The 19,742-nt window shown below is 36.4% G+C and overlaps 1 protein-coding gene across 1 annotated transcript in view; it reads right to left on the bottom strand.

Moving 5' to 3' along the window:
• Nucleotides 1-19,742, bottom strand: part of LOC126470487 (guanine nucleotide exchange factor DBS-like) — a 234,674-nt gene that overhangs the window by 13,016 nt on the left and 201,916 nt on the right. The window contains exons 19-20 of the mRNA XM_050098360.1: nt 11,981-12,204; nt 10,519-10,702 (exon numbers count right to left, since the gene is read on the bottom strand). Coding sequence (XP_049954317.1) covers nt 10,519-10,702; nt 11,981-12,204 — 408 coding nt within the window. The remainder of the gene's footprint in view (nt 1-10,518; nt 10,703-11,980; nt 12,205-19,742) is intronic.

Genomic DNA, 19,742 nt, shown 5'->3' with positions numbered 1-19,742 from the left:
AAAGTCAGACACAATTTCTAAGTCATGGAGGAAAATTCTACAGGAAAGTATGCCAGACACAGAAACTGAAGATTTAGCAGATAAGTCGATCATCCACTGTGTAATTTAATCAGAAGATTGCCAGGGTGTGAAGAGGCAGAAGAGGTGGAAGTAGGCGAGTGGTTAAATTCGGACGAACAGTTGGAAGTGACAGACTCTTCTATAATTGACATGGTTAACATTCCATCACAGTGTGAGAGTGATGAGGATGACGAGGCAGAGGCTGCACCGATGGTTACGCTGCTCTCGAGGCCGCCATATGCTACATGGAACAACAGCCTGAGGTGGTACCAACTGACCTACTGCTCCTGAGACGGTGGCGTGACATTGCCACGAGAAAACATTGCAGCTTCGCCAAACAAAAAGACACTTCACTATTACTTGCCTAAATAAATAATTGTTGTTATTCTGCCAATGCAAATGCATGTGTAAATACTTTTATTTTGATAAAGTTCATATTCTGACCTGTATTACTTACAATGTAATAATATTTCTCTTTCCCATTTAAATTTCGATAGTCCAAGTTTTCGATAGTTCGAGGTGGTTCCGGTCCCGTTCACCTCGAACTATCGAGACTCTACTGTAGCAAAAGATAAACAGCACTGACACCACAATTCCGCCAATCTGAAGATAGTTATGGAGGCCAAAAACTGCCTCACCACAATACTAATGAAATGTTGCACTGTACTGAGTACTGCCAGAAAGGAACGAGCAAAGCCCACACAGGTTGAGCCCTAGCCCACACATGGCCTGCACACCTGTCCCACCTGAAGTTTAGCACGCCATGGCCAGCCCTGTTCTACAACCTGATAGAATCCATTCCAGAACGGGCAACAATTTTATCAAGTTTTTGCATATTTAAAGATGAGGCCAATAAATACTGTGTGGAATAAACATTGAGAATAGCTTTGTATGAAATTATCTTGCTGTTCAAGCTGCATCATGTCTAAGTTAAAACTTGAAGTTTCAACGATATTCACCATTATCTTCTGACAAAGAAGTTGGTAAATGTATTCAAAAGATCAAGTTTTAACTTGGACATGCTGGCTCTTGAATACCAAGAGAATTTTTTTACATGTGTTCTGCAGCTAAAGACTCCCAAAACCACATGAAAAATGACCTGGTGAATGATAAGAGAAAATCAGACAGATACTACAAGAACAGTACAGCAAAATAGTCCCCATATAGGAGTGACAGGTTTCACACTGCAAACAAGAATAGAGATATTGAACTGTTGACAAGTGTTCCTGGTTGCATGAAGCAACTGAATGGCCTGTTTGTTGAGAACTGATTTGGGGCAGGCTTTCGAGGTATGATCAAAGAGTAATGGGAATTTTTTAAATTTGCAGGCTTTATACATCTGGTTTTCAAATATTTTTTATCTTGTTGGTACACATTATCCTGAGGTATGTTTGCATTTTCAACTGTTTTGATATTCAGTTTAGTTTCTACAGTCGAAAAGGTTGTTCATGTTTTGTAGTGCTCAGGAAATTTTTACTTTAAAAAATGGTGGACCAAAGAATTTGCATTAAACTTTGCTTGATAAGTGGAATAAAGTGCAGCAACACATCTGAAATGTTGACTATGGCTTTTCATGAATCTACTACACTTAAGACAAGAGTTAATGAGTGGTATAAATGTGACAATGATGGTCTAGAAGACGATGACTGCCCTGGACACCCTAGCATATCAGTTACTTTATGACAATGTGGAAGAAGTACAGAAAATCGTTCAGAAAAATTGCCGAACCATAATCAGAGTGGTTACTGATGATGTTGGCATTTCCTTTGGCTCATACCATGCAATTTTTTCCAATGTTTTGGGCATTTTATGTGTATCAGAAAAGTTTGTTCTGAAACTGTTGAATTTCGACCAAAATCAACGTCGAGTAACCATTGCTCCGGAATTGCTGAATGAAGTCGAGAATGATCCAGAACCTCTGAAGAACCTTATAACAGGTGATAAAACATTGGTATACGGGTATGACGTCCAAACCAAGGCACAACTGTCCCAATGGAAACTGCCTCAAGAGCCAAGACCGAAAAAAAATCCAAAAGTTTGACCACATGTGAAGGTTCTTCTCACTGTTTTAATCAATTCAAAGGGACAGCACATCATGAGTTCCTGTCTTATGGTCGTACAACCGATAAGGAATCCTATCTGGAAGTTGTGCACCATTCGTGTTGTAATGGTATACCCTCCTCGAGCATTGCCCCCCCCCCCTTCCCCCCTCCTCCTCCTTTGTAGAAATATGTGATAACAAAAGGTATTTTAACCTAAAAACTGAAAACAATAGTAAAATACAATACCAACTAGACCAACCTAGTAACCAGGTTTTGGCACTAAAAAATGGGTTGTCAGATGGATTAAAAAGTCGATGTCTGAGGAAAAAAAAAAAATGTTTCAGAAAATGAGTTAGTTGCCCAATCTGAAAATCACGAGAAAAATGTTATTGACATCAGAGTTCAGCAGAAGGCCGTAGAGGAAAAAATGAAGAGAACTTTAGTAGTTTTAAATGTTGAAAAGCAGTATGCTAAATTTCAGTAGTTCAGGAAAATTGTATTCACTAAAATCTTTATTCAAGCAATGGTATTGCGTGGTCAGACATTCCAATTAAAAATTTTCCATCAGACAATTTACATCCAGTGAATTTTCTGCACCACTGTAGAGATAATCTTCATTGATCCATTATGGACCGTGGGAAAACGGCTGGCATGTATTTCTTGATGCAATAATTTACCAACAGCCCTATGTATTGTAGAAATTTATTTTATAAACTTCTAATGTGCTACCAGTTTCAGCATTACATTGATGCTATCTTCAGGCCCCACACGTCATAGTCGTCAATGTAATGCCGAAACTGATAGCACATAAGAAGTTTATAAAATAAATTTCTACAATACATAGGGCTGTTGGTAAATTATTGCATCAAGAAAAACTGTAGAGATAGTTTTGTGTCGGGCACGACTGACAATCAAAAAATTAAATTTGTTAAAAGATGTCTTGAAGGTGAAGCTCTGTCTTGGGTAAATCTAAATTTAAGTCAGTGGGAAACATATCACAGTTTCAAAAAAAGGTTTTTAAATAAATTTTGGTCAGAAGCTGAACAAGGGAGAATTAAAAGTGAACTTCTGAATGGTCCAATTCATTGGAATAGGGACAGTACCCTGAAAGAGTTACGTAAGAATCAACTTAAGGAATTAACACATCTTGACAAATCATTTGATGAAATGACATTGATTGATGCACTAAAAAGGAGATTACCAGAAAGTTTGCAGTGGGATTTAGTACATGGACCTGATGACTTCCTTGAACAATTTTTACAGTATGTTGATATGCTGGATGGGGCAGTAGAAAGAAGCATGTATCATAATAATCAAAATGATAGAGATCACAATGATAATAACTAAAGAAACAGAAATAATGGTAATTTCTATCTGGGTCAAAATGGTAATAGCGACAGAAATTTTGAACATCGGCAGAATAGGAATAATGGGTATAACAATGGGCAATTTAATAGGAGAAACAATCACAGAGTTAAATATTCGAGCAATGGCAGTCCACCTCAGTGAAGGTCCACAGTTCTGGGGCGAGGATACACAATAAGTACAGGACCCCCAATTTACACTTGCTATTAGATAATAACAACAGTGTTAATAATGTGGCACAGGTATCTGAAGTTGAACAGAAGGAATATCAGACTTGCCATTCATGTTTTGATCAAAAGTTTCGAAATACTATGTTTAGTTATAGTGGTGTACATACTAATCACAAACCAGAATGTGAGAGTAATGAGAATTTTGATGTAGTGTTGTAGTATTACCCTTCCACACATCACTACTAAATTTCTCTGTCTTTGCACAGATTTAAAAGCTTCGAAAGGTGTAAGATATACAAAAGAATAACTTTTCACTTATCTTCATTACCTTGTTGTCATCGTTGATAGCTCAAAGTCTTGTCTAGGAGTACATTCTTACAGTTGAAATTTCGATTTTGTAGGTTCTTGATGACCAAATAACTGATTTAGACTTGCCTGTATTATTCTTGAATTTTATTCCTTGCCATATCTTTCAACATCACTCCATTTTTACATTTTCCACTTAAAAAAACAATAATTACATTGTTGGTGACAAACTTAGAAAACATTTACTTCCACCAGAGGCATGCCCACCACTCCTCACTTTCTCCGGTACTCACATTATTCCAAAGAGTTTACACAGCAAGGGAGTTTATAAACTTTCTTTACCAAAGAAGAATCTTCACCAAATTATATCATTATTTTATACATAAATCCAGAAATAAATTTAATAACTAGAGCTAGACTGTACAATTACTAATATAAATTTTAAGTATACCAGAAATTTCATAATTTCAAATATTTTTAAAAGAAGAGAAATTTTAACTGTTAGCACATATCGACTGTAACACAATTTCTTTTTTTATACATTTTAGCCTGAAATATAATACATCGTATACAAAATCATATGAATTTTTTAATGAAACAGCTGAGATATTTTAACTATGCAAGAATCGATTGTGAACATGGTATTGGTTATCTATATATAAAAAAAATAAAAAAAAAGATAATGTTAGAGGAGGGTGATTCATTATAGTGTGTACTAATGATTTCTTCTCTTGGTGAGCAAACAGAATTATTGACCTGTGTAAAACAGGTGATGGCTGTATTGGATCTGAATTAGATGGTATTTTTGGCGTACATGTGAATGAGAGCTGTGAAATAACTGAGGCTGGTAAGTCTGAGATTGGTAGCTTGTTGCAAATGCATGTGGGTGAGGTGTGTGACTTTGATGGTGAAGAGACTTGTGTTGTTGGTGATCTTGTTGTCAAAGTAATTTTGGAAGAATGTGATGATGATGATGATGATGATGATGATTATCAGGTATTTGTGGAGTTTAAGAACAGTGAAGTTTCAGAGTTATTTACAAATACATGTAAGGTAAGTGATGTTTGTAATCTCAGAGACATGGAATACCAGTCCAGCCAGTATTTGTGGAGTTTAAGAACAGTGAAGTTTCAGAGTTATTTACAAATACATGTAAGGTAAGTGATGTTTGTAATCTCAGAGACATGGAATACCAGTCCAGCCAAAGCAGTTTGTCATTAATGTCATGCAGACTAATGATCCAAGCAGTAAAGGTGAGTTATCTGTAAGCCTAGAGAAGAAAGATGAAAACCCTTTGAAATTTGTTTGGGACAAGATTGATGATGACAGATAAATGTGCAGTCTGGAATAAGTTAGCTGTAGTTAGTCAAAATTTGTATCCAAATTGGTGGAATGAAGTGAAGAAGATTTAAGTAGGAAATGTGATTTTGACAGTAATATGTTCTGTGTTCCTTTTGTAATAAGTGATGTTAGTTGTGCTGTGGGACCCACATAGTGTGTTCAATTTTTTCCCTGACAACAAGAGTAACCAAACTAATGCCATGATACCAGTAAAAGTTGATAAAATCCTGCAAAAATAATGTGGCTGTAGCATTTTATGAAATTGAAAATGATGTTTTTTATGAAGTGTCTAATAACAGAGATGGTGTCATTCAATGCAGACTAATGATCCAAGCAGTAAAGGTGAGTTATCTGTGATTAACTGATTATGAACAGAGATGGTGATTCAGATTTTGGATGTCCTTACATTAAGATTGATCAGTGGGGAGGGAACTATTTGTTTGATACAGGTAGCCCAGTTTGTGGCATATCTGAACAATTTAGAGACAAGATCAAGTATAGTAAGAATTTTGTGGAAATGCCCATTGAATGTGTAAAAATAAGAGGAGCTACTGGTAAGCAAAGCAAGTACATAAAATGTCAAGTACTTTTAACATTTAGTATAGAGAACAATACCTACGAACATGAATGCATAATAATCCCTAGTCTAGAAGGAAATATAAACTGTTACTAGATTTATAAGACTAGATAACCATGTTTTGTTTGTCATGAATGTAATGTGCAAGATCATGCAGTTTCTAAAGTTCGATCTTATCCAGTGACTGAGTTTAAATCTACTTGTAAATTCATAGAACTATATAATTGTGTTTCATTTGTCTGGAATTTAGTATGTAAGATGATGTGATTTTTAGAGTTCTATCTTATTTATTGACTGAGTTAAAATCTATGATACACTATATAATTTGTTCTATAATAGATTTGTGCTTTAGAATTTGATACACATATACCATGACACTAAATGAGTAGATCTTTTTGCAATTTTGAAACAGGACAATATTCATAATTAGTACCAAAAAAATTAGGAATGGTATCTGAGCATATCTTTGTGTAATAGCTTATCAGTCCATTTTTTATTGCATTTAACTCTGAATATTAATGTTTCATATGTGAACACTTTTTAATCACAGCTGACATGCATCCCATATAATTGACTTTAATAAATGACTAAGGACAGTATATCTTGTGTGATGTGAAGAAGGTACTGAACAGCATATTTAGTACAATGTTTCACGATTTGATGTGAATGCAAGACAGAAAGTTACCTATACACTGGGGTGCATGATGAGAACTCTAAGGAGGAAACTGAGAGATGTGGGTGGATCTACTCCCCACACTGCTGTATGGCTGGACCCCGCTGGACCAGTCAACTTCCAAGAGATCATAGGAGCCGGGTAATGTACTCGAGCACATGTCAACTAAATCAGTGTTGTGACTGATATTTGTGAATTGTTAGCCAAGACTGCTACAGATAGTGTTATTCAGCATAAATGTATACTTTTACAAGTAGGCGGATTGACTTTCCAATACATTATGTAACTTTAAATCAGTATGTATTTTTTTTATCAGTTATAAATGAATCTTCTAAGACTTTATGTATGTAGGTTAGTTTGTATGGACACTTAGCAAATAGTGTGGAAGACATTTACTAGTGTAGACAATATAACAATATGTATGCGTATCTGCTTTCATATTCTGATTTTGGTTCTCAAGCTACTGGATTGAGTCATCATTCAAGCTAATTATGACTCTGTTTACTTGTATTTATCTTGAATATTGCAATATTGTATCTGGTTGGAACTTGAGTTGTGGACCGACTCACGCTTAGCTCTGTTTTGTGCTCAAGGAAAGTGGACAACCATTGATTAAGGCTAGATGATTCTTACAATTACCCTCTTCACATAATTGAACTTATTGATATGATTACGAACTTTATTTATTTTGTTGTGTCGAAACATTTTTTGCTGGTTTGTACCCAGTGTGGTTCAGATTCATGGGTCGATTCCCACATTGTGAACTTAGACCCCAATATTTTTCCATTATTTTGTTCTTTAATGAAACAACATATCCTTAAATACTATGGTTTATATGGCTAAATGAATCCTACTCATGATTGAGTATATTCTTCTGGTCAGTACCCATCATTGTGAGTTTTTCAAGTTGGCTCACTCATCGTACACTTTAGGCTCTGAAATTTTTCTCTTCTAAGATTCTGAAGGTTTGATTGTGGGGTTGTTAACTTACCAGTTGTAATTCTTGTAATTTACATTGTCTCTGTAATTATTTCTATAGTTTAGTGGTGAAATGTTGTAGTTTTGACCTTATATTATTTGTCTTGTGACAGTATGTTCCACAGATCTGAAATCTGAGTACTATATCCTGCTATATGTATGGATTACAAGTTGTATAGTAGATATTTTTCATATATTCTCTAATATGTTGTGTATCAGATACTTCCATACATCTATATGCTATCATGGGCATCATTTGTACATTGTTTGGCAAACCTTATAATCTGTCGCGAAATAGTATAAACCTAGCATTGCCCCCTTTTTTTTCTTTATAGAAATATGTGATACCAAAAGGTATTTTAAATCTTGCATAGGTGAAGACTGTCAGCTGTTTCACTGAAAGAATTTCATTTGATTTTGTATACGATGTATTATATTTCAGGCTAAAATGTATAAAAAGAAATTAATTTGTTACAATCAGTATGTACAGCTAAAATTACTCTTCTTTTAGAAATATTTGAAATTAAGGAATTTCTGGCATACCTAAAAATTCCTATTATTAATTGCACAATATAATGTGAATTATTAAATTTATTTCTGGAGTCATTTATAAGATAATAATATAATTTGCTAAAGATTCTACTTTTGTTGAGGAAATTTGTAACTCTTTTGTTTCCTAAACTCTTTGGAATATTGTTAGTACCGCAGAATGTAAGCAGTAGTAGTGCGCCTGCCTCTGATGGAAACAGATGTGTTTTTATGGTTGGTTGGTTGGTTGTTTCGGGGAAGGAGACCAGACAGCGAGGTCATTGGTCTCATCGGATTGGGGAAGGACGGGGAAGGAAGTCGGCCGTGCCCTTTGAAAGGAACCATCCCGGCATTTGCCTGGAGCGATTTAGTGAAATCACGGAAAACCTAAATCAGGATGGCCGGATGCGGGATTGAACCGTCGTCCTCCCGAATGAGAGTCCAGTGTCCAACCACTGCGCCACCTCGCTCAGCGTGTTTTTATGATTGACACTAAAAATGTAATTTTCGGTGTGATAGAAGTGGAAATTGTAAAGACTGTGTGATACTGAAAAATATGACATAGAATAAAATTCAAGAGTAATACAGTCAAATCTTCATCAGTTATTTAGTTATTTGGAACCCACTAAGTCAACATTCAGCCACAAGAATGTACCCCTAGATGCGAGAACTGCAGCCAACAACAAGAGAAAATGAAGATAAGTAAAATGTTTTTCTTTTGTAAATCTTACGCCTCTTGAAGCTTTTGAAGCTAATGAAGTCACTAAGAAAAATTTTAATAGTGATATGTGGGAGGGTAAGATTACAGTGGGAAGTAATCAGGAGAAAATAACCAGAACTGTGGCAAAACCACTCATGGAAATTGTGTGATGAAAATGCTCTCACTCACACTTCAATGCTTGTTCACAATTTTTTGACAAAAACAAAACCATTATGTTGTCTCAGCCCACTGTATTTGCCGAACATGGTTCCCTGCTGCCACCATTGATGAGGGGAAAAAAAACTGACTGAAGGAGCTGAACACCATAACAAAAGTGAGTGTTGGAAGCACTTCTGAGATTGGGAAAAGCACTGGCATAAGTCTATTATATCTGAGGGGATTACTTTTAAGTGAAAAAAGTAGTAGTAGTAGTAGTTGTTGTTGTTGTTGTTGTTGATGATGATGATGATGATGATGATGAAGATGAAAAAACAAAGATTCTTTAAGAAAAATGAAAATTCCGATTAATTTTTTATCACACCTCATATATCGAAATAAATGCACATTGGATGGGAAATACATGCCAGAAATGTAGAGCATGTGAGTTTGATCCGCATAGCATTCATTGTCTTTTAGTCCATTAAGCATAAGGAGATTAGCTATTCCATGAGATAGAGAGGAAGATAACGAAATCATATAAGCCTATGCATAAGAAAGTTCAATTTTTGCACTGTGCATCACTTGTGGCTGTCCTCGGGGCAGGTGTGCTCTTCACAATGATTGAGAAAGAAGAGGATAGTTAGTTTTTTTACAAGGAAATATAAAGGTAGTGAAACAAAATAGCTTATGCAACACGTGGAAACTAAATTTCATACAATCACTTAAAGTATAAAAAGTGTGCAGATGAAGTAACTACTAATGTGAGTTTTTAAATAATTGCTATTTGGGAAACCAAAAAATTAGGAAAGTGTAAACACTTTATTCTTTGCTATTTGCAAGTAAGTTGCAGAACAATTAAGTAACATCCAGGAAACAAAGAGGTATGCCCATATGATTACTTTGGGAGGGGGAATTTACCTTAAAATACTGCTACATAAAAACTGTTTCTGGAATTTTACTCCAAGTTTTTTGGTGGGGAAGAAGCTACAAATGAATTACAAAATTAATGATGTAATTGAGTCTTGGAGAGCATTATGACTGGAAATGATAATTACATGCACATGCTGAGTACTTTTACAAAAAAATAAACTGAAGATTTCCACTTGGTTTTGGAAAGTTTATCAATGGCTAAATGTCCCAAATTCACCTGCTACATTCTGTCTCTGTTTGCACACAATAAATATAAGCCAGTAAAACCAATTTAGTGAACAATCGAATCCACAGATACTGAAGTCCCATATACTGGTGATGGAGAGACATTGATTTCAGTTATATAAATTTGATGATTCAGTTATTTTGTAGATTTGACATCTAATAATGCAGCAGGAATGTACTTATACTTGACTATGGTAGAACTGAATGAAGTACAGTGTCATCAACATGTATATGCATTATGTTTATTTTTGTCTTACAGCATCGTAAAAAAAAAAAAAAGCAAATGAGAAATGTCCTTTGTGACATGCTTAGCAAAATCACAAGAATGGTTTACCTTATGAAGCTATAAATATTTTGGTTAAACAAAAGAGGGAGAAAACGGTGTGTGAAGCCATTTCATTTTGTAAGGTATGCTCAGTGAGTATACCGATTTTTATTAAATAACTGAAACAGTGGTTAGTTACCTCTGTGTGCTCTATGAAAGTATCCTCATCATCACTGTTACTGTACTCTGAGCTCCATGCAGCTTCTTCTTCAGGATTTTCAGTCACTACATGAGGACGTTTATTTTGAGATTCTTCAAATGTTAGACCTCCATTTTTTGGAAGACATGAATGGCTATCCCATGATGTTGTCTGGTGTAATGGCCTGTTTGTAAAGATGAATAGTTAGAAATAGTTGTAAAAAGATACCAGACACAAGTCAGAAAAGATCTGAAACAAATGACACAAATGAAAATCCCAGTATGGTAACAGATGATTCATGTTTCTGTGGTTTGATGTGAAGGAAATAGAAAGAAATTTACGTTTAGTTTTCCATGCAATCAACATACAAAGATAAATAAGAATCCATTAAAAAATCAAGAAGGATTGCACTTGAAACCAAATGATAATGTTGCGTATTTAATATTCAATGCATTAAAACAATGACTTTTACAATTATGCTGATAGTTTATGACATATTAATTTTCATCAAACACAAAATTAGAGAAAATTAGAATAGTTATTTTGATCCATACTATACATTTACATTTAAAAAATACTCATGCCAAACTAAACACTGGTTTCAGGTGCAGCTGCCTTCCCACTTTACTTTTTTCACTCAATTTCACTGAATTGCAAACATGTACACTTTGATGGTCATTTTTGCAGCAGCTTGTGTTATTCACTTCAAGCATGCTGCAGACAGTAAATCTTCATTACCAGACAGATTTCGCTTGTACTGGAAAAGCATATTTAGTAGTTATAGAGTAAACATTGTAATGTTTCTTGCCAACAAAAGCAAAACATATCTAGTGAAAAAAAATCAATTTGAATTATACTTGATATAGGGAAAATTAAACTAAACTTATAAAGAATTTGAATAAACATTAGTGAATGATGTTTTGTGCAATAAAGAAGTATCACTAAAATGCCTTTACTTTTAACATTATGCTGTACCATTCACACATTTTGGAGTGAATATCACAGCAACAGATGCAAGCTAATAAAAATAATATATTTAAGTAATTAGAAGCTAACTGCATACTACTTGTCAGAGGTTATAATTTCAAGATGTTACAGCATAACAATATTGATCCTGAAACTTCCTGGCAGAACTTCAAAGTAAAATTTCTAACACGAAGTGTGTACTTACGACCCTCACAGAAATCAAAACAAGCAGCTTAGAGATCACTTTTACAAACAGGAAAGTTATGTCAATGAGAATTTGTTGATACTACTGAACATTATTTGTTGCTGCAACCTCAAATATTTTCTAAATTAAGTCATACTTTTCTTCAAGAATGTAACAGTTTTTATACAAATTTTCAAATTTGGTTCACAATTGCCAAACCCCCCAACAGAATTACTCTTAAAGCAGTTATCTGCAGTGTTAAAAACTATGCTGTAATTTGTAATCACGAAATTTTATAGAACTACTTTATACCTGTGAATAATTTTGCTTCCACCTGCCATAGAGTACTGCCTGATCTTTTCGCCCTTCAGTTCTGCTAACTGATCAAGTAGGACACTTTTTATCTTGCTCACCCATACTTCCTTCTGTTCTAAGGTTAAAGCTTGAATGGTGTGAACTTCCTGCCGCCCCTGCAGCCAAACTTCAAATTTACGGCCATCACCTTTCACAGACTCTGTTAACCCTATCTGAGACATCTGAAAGACATACAAACATACATAATTTTTGTGTAAAATAAACTACTGAAAACCAGTCATTCACTGTGCTCTATAGTGCCCACCACCATGATGAACCTTCAGGGATGTGGAATGAGTCAAGATGTACATTAAAAAAAGTGAAACAGCTATTAGAAATAGCATTAATAATTAATTGTTATTAAACTACTATAAATTATTTGTTCTTATCAAGCTGAATTTAACATATTAAAGTTAGCAAGAAACAGACTACTTCAAAAGTTGCTGTTATATTAAATAGCTGATGTTCATCTCTTACTGCTAATTTAATATCCGAAACCATATCTATATTGTCCATAGAACAAAAGTTATCTGTGCGTGAAGGTCTTTCTACAAAGAGCACTGCTGTTTGTTCTGTAGCTAGCAGATTCTTGAATCTAAATAGTTATTTTGTAAAAGTGGCTAATAAGGTATGTTTTCATTTCTCTTCCACTCCAAATCCTATGCAAGAAGGCTAAAAAACAAGGAAATAATTTTTGTGACTTTTGTTGTGGCTATATGAATATTAATTCCACCAATATATTTTTTTAAATTATTATTATCAACAAATGCCACTAAGCAGCAAATGAATTGTGATATGAGTGCAGGAATTTATAAGTTTCACTATACCTGGGCCTAACTGGGGATTCAACTGCTAACTAACTACAATGATTGTTTTTGTTGTCTCAGCGTCAGTCAGTGAAGAAGATTTTACTATACAAAATAATAAATTGTGCATTTGTGTTACATTTATTGTACAACTAATATCATAAATACAAAAACCTCAGACCGATGACCTTGCTGTCTGGTCTCCTTCCCCAAACAACCCAACCCAACAGAAACCTCATTCCAATAACTATTACCCAATTGCTAAACAATGTGCAGATTTAAATCAACACTCACCAGAATGATCATGGAAAGTACGAAAATGAAACACATCCATTTATCCAAAAAGTTTACCATCACTGTCAGATGAAGCACTTACTATTGCTTTCTGGCTGGAGACAGCAGTCATGTTTGGGTGATGTGTGTTTGCTCGTGTGATGTGTTCTTACTCAAGAAGGCTTAGCTTTGGCTGAAATCTCAATGTGTTAAGATATTTTCATTGTGCCTATCAACTCAATGTGTCACCTATACGGTAAGCAGTGATCTATCCTTTTAATACTATTATTGATATTCCAACCTGGATTTACAATCACTTTCACATTTCATTACTATGACTTGTGTATCGGGCTTAAAGGTACACCAGAGATCTGGCAAGAGACCGCTTCCACGCAGGCATAACCACTTGCACAATGCCTCTCAGTTTTTAGCAGCAGCTTCCAAATGGCATTCACAGACCCAGACAATTTTCTGCTTCCATGCCATGTCTATATGCATGTCACACTCACCTCATCCACTGACAGTATGAAGAGCCATCAAAGAAAGGGCTGTCAACGGCGACTACATTGCATTTGCCTTGTACTGGTGAACATGGAAATTCTTTTACTAACAGGCATGAAGTGCGATGCACCACGGACACTCAGAGTGTTACAATCCAGCCATCAGACAGTTCAGTTCAGTGCCTGCAGCCAGCTTAGTACAGTTCTCTGAGGACCATCTCCTGACTTAGCAGTTGCTATTTATGGAGTCATATGACAATCAAGAGTGTCTGCAGTATTACTATCAGTTACAGTTAGGATGTCAGAGACTGCCACGAGACTGTAAAGTTTTTTAGATTTCACAAAACTGTACCAAAGTTAAGTTCCATTCTGTATCACACTCTTAATATATGTAATTTGATATTTCTTACTGTATTACGATATTTCTGTTATAGTGCTGCGGTTTCAAACAAGTATTAAATTAGGAAGTGTGCAATCAACCATCTTTATGGAACTATGACAGGGAAACACTTTTCTACTATTGTGGATGTTTCACCTGAATTAATAAAAGAAGTCAGTTACTATATTCACAATATTTTGGCTGTCAAGAAAAACTTTGAAGGCTATTCTCACTTTTTCACCAACTCTCAACATTTCAGCAAAAAGAAAAACTGGAAATTGTTTATTCAAATTTCATAAGTGCAAAATCACAGTATTCTCATCAATGTTGGGTAGTAAATAGGAAGGACAATACTGGGGAGGGGGACAATTTTTTTTGTTTTACTTACATCAGACTGCATGATTCTTTGCTTTGATTTTTGTGGAAAAGCTATGTAGCTTTATTCCGCAGTTGTTCCATTCCAGGATTGCTAATCCACATGCTTTTCAGGAAGATTCTGTGAATTTTGTAAACACTTCTGAGCATATTTTTCAGACATGGCCCAACCGGAATTTCTGCTACACAGTTATCAGCTTATTGCAATAACAGTCTGCAACCCATGAGCTCATAATGATGGCACACTTGGCCCAACTTGAAGACATCAAGAACTACAGCCAACAACAATTACTGCAATTAAAGATGCCACACCCACACTTTTCAACATTCAATCGAAAAATGGAGTCCTGGAACGATTATGTCCAGCAACTGGAGAAACATTACCTCGTGCATCAAATATCAGATGACATGGAATGAAAATCATTTTTATCAGCACGTGCACAACCAACTGTATTTCAGCTTCTTCAGAGACTGTAACCTACTTGTGAACCAATGATCTTCCTTTTTCTGACACTAATGAAATGTTTATGAAATATTTTAACTCGCAAGTTCATGTTGCTGCTGGCAGACATATATTTGGTTCAAAGTTTAAAGAAGTCAAATTAAAGCTATAAACAGTGGATAAGTCAATTACTGAGGCCTGACTCAAGAATATACATTTCGTTGTGAAAATGATCAATGTATGTAAACTTATGCAGATTCACTAATTCATGGCATGCTTATCATGCACTCCCCCAGCAATAAATTAGAGGAGGACCTGGTTAGTCTAACAAATACGTCTTTAGAAGGCGATCTGCCATTGATTTTAGTATACAAACAAATGCATGTATCTACTGGTGCAATACTGTGCGACGATGTGTATTGATCATGTATCAATGGCTGGCATAGCCAAGCAACCTGTAGGGCCACCCCAGGAAACACAGGGCATGGACACTACTAGAACAAAACAGTCAGTAAACAAGTTTAGAAATTGTAAATTACAATCAAGTTCACACTGTGGCATAAACCACATAGGAGACAATAATTTCAATCACAATGCCTGTCGCAATTACTGTAAAAAAAAAAAAAAAAAAGGGAAAATTGAGACATAGGGTTGATGTGTGCTAAAAGAAGCAGAACTGACGGACAAAAACAACACACACTCAAGCACACAGCAATGGTTAGTAGTAAAAAGTCAAGTACTGTTCATAATGAACACGTGCAAGTTCAGAAACTTTCATGAATGAAACGTCACATAAATGTCACCTTTGGTGGCAATAAAAAAGACATTAACTGTAACTCTTCAAACTGTAACTTTTCAAATTGACATATGGTTGTCAGTTTCAGTCATTCCACTCCAAACTTTACAGACTTTCACAGTTTGCTGTTCAGTTACAGCAATCAGGAGATACCAGTAAAAGGACAATTTTCAGCATATGTTGATGTATAGCAACTTATGAAACAGGCTAAATTTTTAGGTGTAAATTCAAATAAAGCAACGAATTTACTAGGGCTGGATCTCTTCAATGCTTTGAGCTTCACCACTCACGAGGAGGCACATCAAAAAGTGTCATTCCAAGTCAAAAGTTAAATCAGGCGTTGCAAAAATATGCTGATTTTTTCCCCTCAAAGCAACAAGAAGTATCATAGGTTACATGGCAACTCTACACTGAAGCTGGATGCAGTGTCAAAATTTTGCAAAGCATGCAACATTTCTTTTGCACTGAAAGATAATGTAAAGCAGGAACTTGACTGTCTTGAAGAGAGATTATCAAAACCATGAACACTGGCCAACAGGCAACACCAATCTTAGTTGTCAGAAGCCGAATGGCCCACTTTGCATCTGTGGAGATTTCAGAGTAGTGGTTAATTCTCAGTCTATTATTGAGTCATAACCTATTCCAATGCTGAAAGGATCAATGTCAAAACTAGCTCGGTTAAAGAACTATGGTGATAAATACTCCACTTGGTCTCTACCATTATAAAAGGTTACCCTTCTGCATAGCCAGTGCGCCAAGTTCATTCCAGTGGTATTTAGAACATTTAATTCAGAAAGCTCCAAATGCTGTGAACTACCTTGATGATATTATTGCCTCAGGTACAAGTACAAAGAAGTCCTTAAAGAATTTGAAATTAGTTTTCAAAATTCTACAGGCAGTGAATTTGAAGTACAATGAAGACAAGTGTATATTTTGTCAATGTGAAGTACAGTACTTACTGCCTGCATACGTCATCAAGTCAACATTGCAACACACTGATGCAATTAAACACCTTCCAGCTTCCAAGGATATCAAGCAGTTATGTTCTGCATTAGGAGAAATAAATTACTATTGGAAATTTCTGCCTCATGTAGCTTCCATCAGTGGACCACTGTACAAGTTGTTACATTATGGCACCAAATGGAACTGGATCAGCGAATGCCAATGCGCATTTAACAAATTAAACTATTTGATTGATGATCCAAGCAAAATGCTCATGCTGTGGATGTCTCAGCCTATGGCATGAGCACTGTTCTGTCACACTGACATGGTTTCAAAAGTCCAATTGCATTCACTTTGAGGACTCTGACAATGGCATAAAGAAATTAACATCAGATTGAAAAAAAGGCTCCCATGATTATATTTCCAGCCCAGAAATTTCTTTATTACATTTAGGGGTGTACATTTGTGTACACAGACCACAAACCTTCATTGGCTATATTGGATCAAACAATAATGTTCCTACGCAAACTGTTCCATGTCTGTATCGCTGGGTGCTGCTTCTGTTGAATTGTAACTACGAAATTACATTCAAGTCCACAGCACAACATGCAAACACGGATTGGCTTTTGTGTCTGCCAATAGGACAAGACATAAAGTTTGAGTCTTCAGCTTATGTTTGTTTTCCAATGGATATCAGCTGTCAACACCCAATGGAAACTTTCCCAGGAAAACTCAAATTTAACTGACAAACTTGTATCTATAGACCCTGTTTTGCCTAACATGAAACACTGTATTCAAATGGTGTGGCCTAATGATAAGAAGTTACTTAACCAACTACAGATTATATCTTACTGGAATGTGAGGCTTGTACTAACAGTGTACAACAGTGTCATTTTGGTTCATTCAGAATCAGGCAAGGCAAGACAAGAATAGTTATTCCTACAGTTAATAGTTTTAAGGTACTACAGATGCTATATCAATGCCATTAGGGCATAGCTCATATCTACTGCACTGTCAGAGAGCAAATGGAAGAATACTGACACTGAAACTATTTTGGCTAGATACCATTTTTGTCAAAAATACCAGTCAGCTCTGCCTTGACTGTATTCTCCATGGCCACAAGCCTCAGAACCTTTGTCATGTCTGCATATTGATTTTGCAGGAGCGTTTCTCAGAACCTACTGGCTCATCCTCATCGATGCTTTCTCCAAATTTCCAATTGTGATACACGTCATTGATATCTTCCACAAAGACTATTCAGGCTTTGTCTACGTCTTTGTCTAGTCTTCTCTATTGAAGGACTGCCAAAATCTATTGTCACTGACAATGGCACATAATTTCTTTTTAGGAATTTCAATTATTTCGTAAAACCAACAGCATTTCACACTTCAGGACTACACCATTTCATTCTGAGGCCAATGTACTCCCTGAATGATTTGTACAAACTTTCAAGACACACACAATGAAGCTCTTTCAACAATACAATAAAGACAATGTTTTATTGTCCTTTCTCTCTCAGTACAGAGCCAGTCGACACGATGCACAATCTGGAATGGAGGAACTCCGTGGGAGATCACGTTGAAAATTGATGTCAAGTTTAAAACCATTTGTGCATCCACATGCCAAGCCTCGACAACAGTTGAAACAAACTTTTCAACTGAGTTACTCAGTAATCATTTCAGATAAAAGTTTGGAAAAAGACATGGGAACCAAGCACCGTCACAGAACAGCTCAGCAAAAGTTATGTTTAAGATTAAATGTTCAAATGCAATCGAAATACGCCATAAAAATAAAAAATCAGGCCACACTGCAGTGACACGCATACACGCAGTACTCCTATTTTACTTTATACAATCATAAGACCTATATGCAGCCAGCCTTCTGAGAGACCTCCTGACGCAGCCAGCAGCTGCCCCCACCAACACTGGGTCCCATACACATCCAGCCTGTTATGAACCAATGGAAAATGGAAGTGGACCTTGTGGCTCCCACGTCAAACCAGTCTACAGATATCAACATGGCAAACACTCAACTAGACACCCTCTCACTATGATTTTGTATGGGATTGCCATGGTGCCATGACAGAATGTCAGGGGGACAAACAGACATGCACCAACCAAATACACATGCTGTCAAGCAAGGAAGCAAAATGCTAATGAAGCCAGTTGGAAACACTTAGCCCTCACCAACATAGTCCTGCAAAAGCGTATCAACCAAACCCAAATCTCCTTCAGTACCTTCTCTCCATCGACAAGATTCTCCTGCTATGCAATTCCATTCTTCTTGGAACCCATAACACACACTGAACCTCTTTACCTGCAAGAATTTGAGAAACATGCAAGATGCCACCTCAAAAAGCTCTTCATCCTGCTCACTTTCTACTCCCACCTCGGAGTACCACTGTCCACCACCTCTACAACAACCTCCAAACCTCCCCCATGCCCCTTCATAGTGGACAAACCGTATCTCACAGACCTACTACACTTATCCCACCCTCCAAAACTCCTTCCCACCACCACACAGAATCCAGAACCTAAACAGACCTGCAACACAGTTGTAAACCTTTCCTCCAGAAGCCTTAGCCCCACAGAAATATCAGTCCTTTCCAAAGGCCTCACCTCTTGCCCCACTCTCAAATTCAATAATGCAGGACTTGTTAAATACCTTCTCTCCTTCTCCCAGTGGAAACACTTTTTCGCCACCAGCCCTACCAATCAGACTCAACCAAAGCCCAATATTGAACCTTGCCTAACTAAGTCCACTCCTCCATCCAACCATGATCCACCACCACTGCCCCAAACTACCCCCTGTTAACTTTACAAAGTTTCTTAACCTCAAACCTTGCCTCACCATCATTCCCCTAATCCCTCAACATGCAGACTAACCTTATATCCACAGAAAGAACTGCAGTCGGCCATCTAAAAACTAATCCTGACATTATAATCCTACCTGCAGACAAAGGCTCCACCATTGTTGTTCTGAACTGCAAGGATTATCTGGCAGGACTCCTCCAGCTGTCAGATACTTCCACCTACAAACCTTGCCACAGTGACCCTATTCCAGTAATCCAGCAGGATCTCCAGTCACTACACAAATCCTTAGGCCCATCCCAGAACCTGTCCCCAGAGTCCATCTATCTACTCACACATACCACTCCCCACACTCCTACCCTCTACATGCTTCCTAAAGTCCATAAACCTAACCGCC

This window comes from Schistocerca serialis, chromosome 1, assembly GCF_023864345.2.
Source record: "Schistocerca serialis cubense isolate TAMUIC-IGC-003099 chromosome 1, iqSchSeri2.2, whole genome shotgun sequence".
NCBI classification, from domain to species: domain Eukaryota; kingdom Metazoa; phylum Arthropoda; class Insecta; order Orthoptera; family Acrididae; genus Schistocerca; species Schistocerca serialis.
The sequence above is the reverse complement of the archived record's forward strand: the minus strand, read 5'-3'. Positions and strand labels throughout refer to the sequence as shown.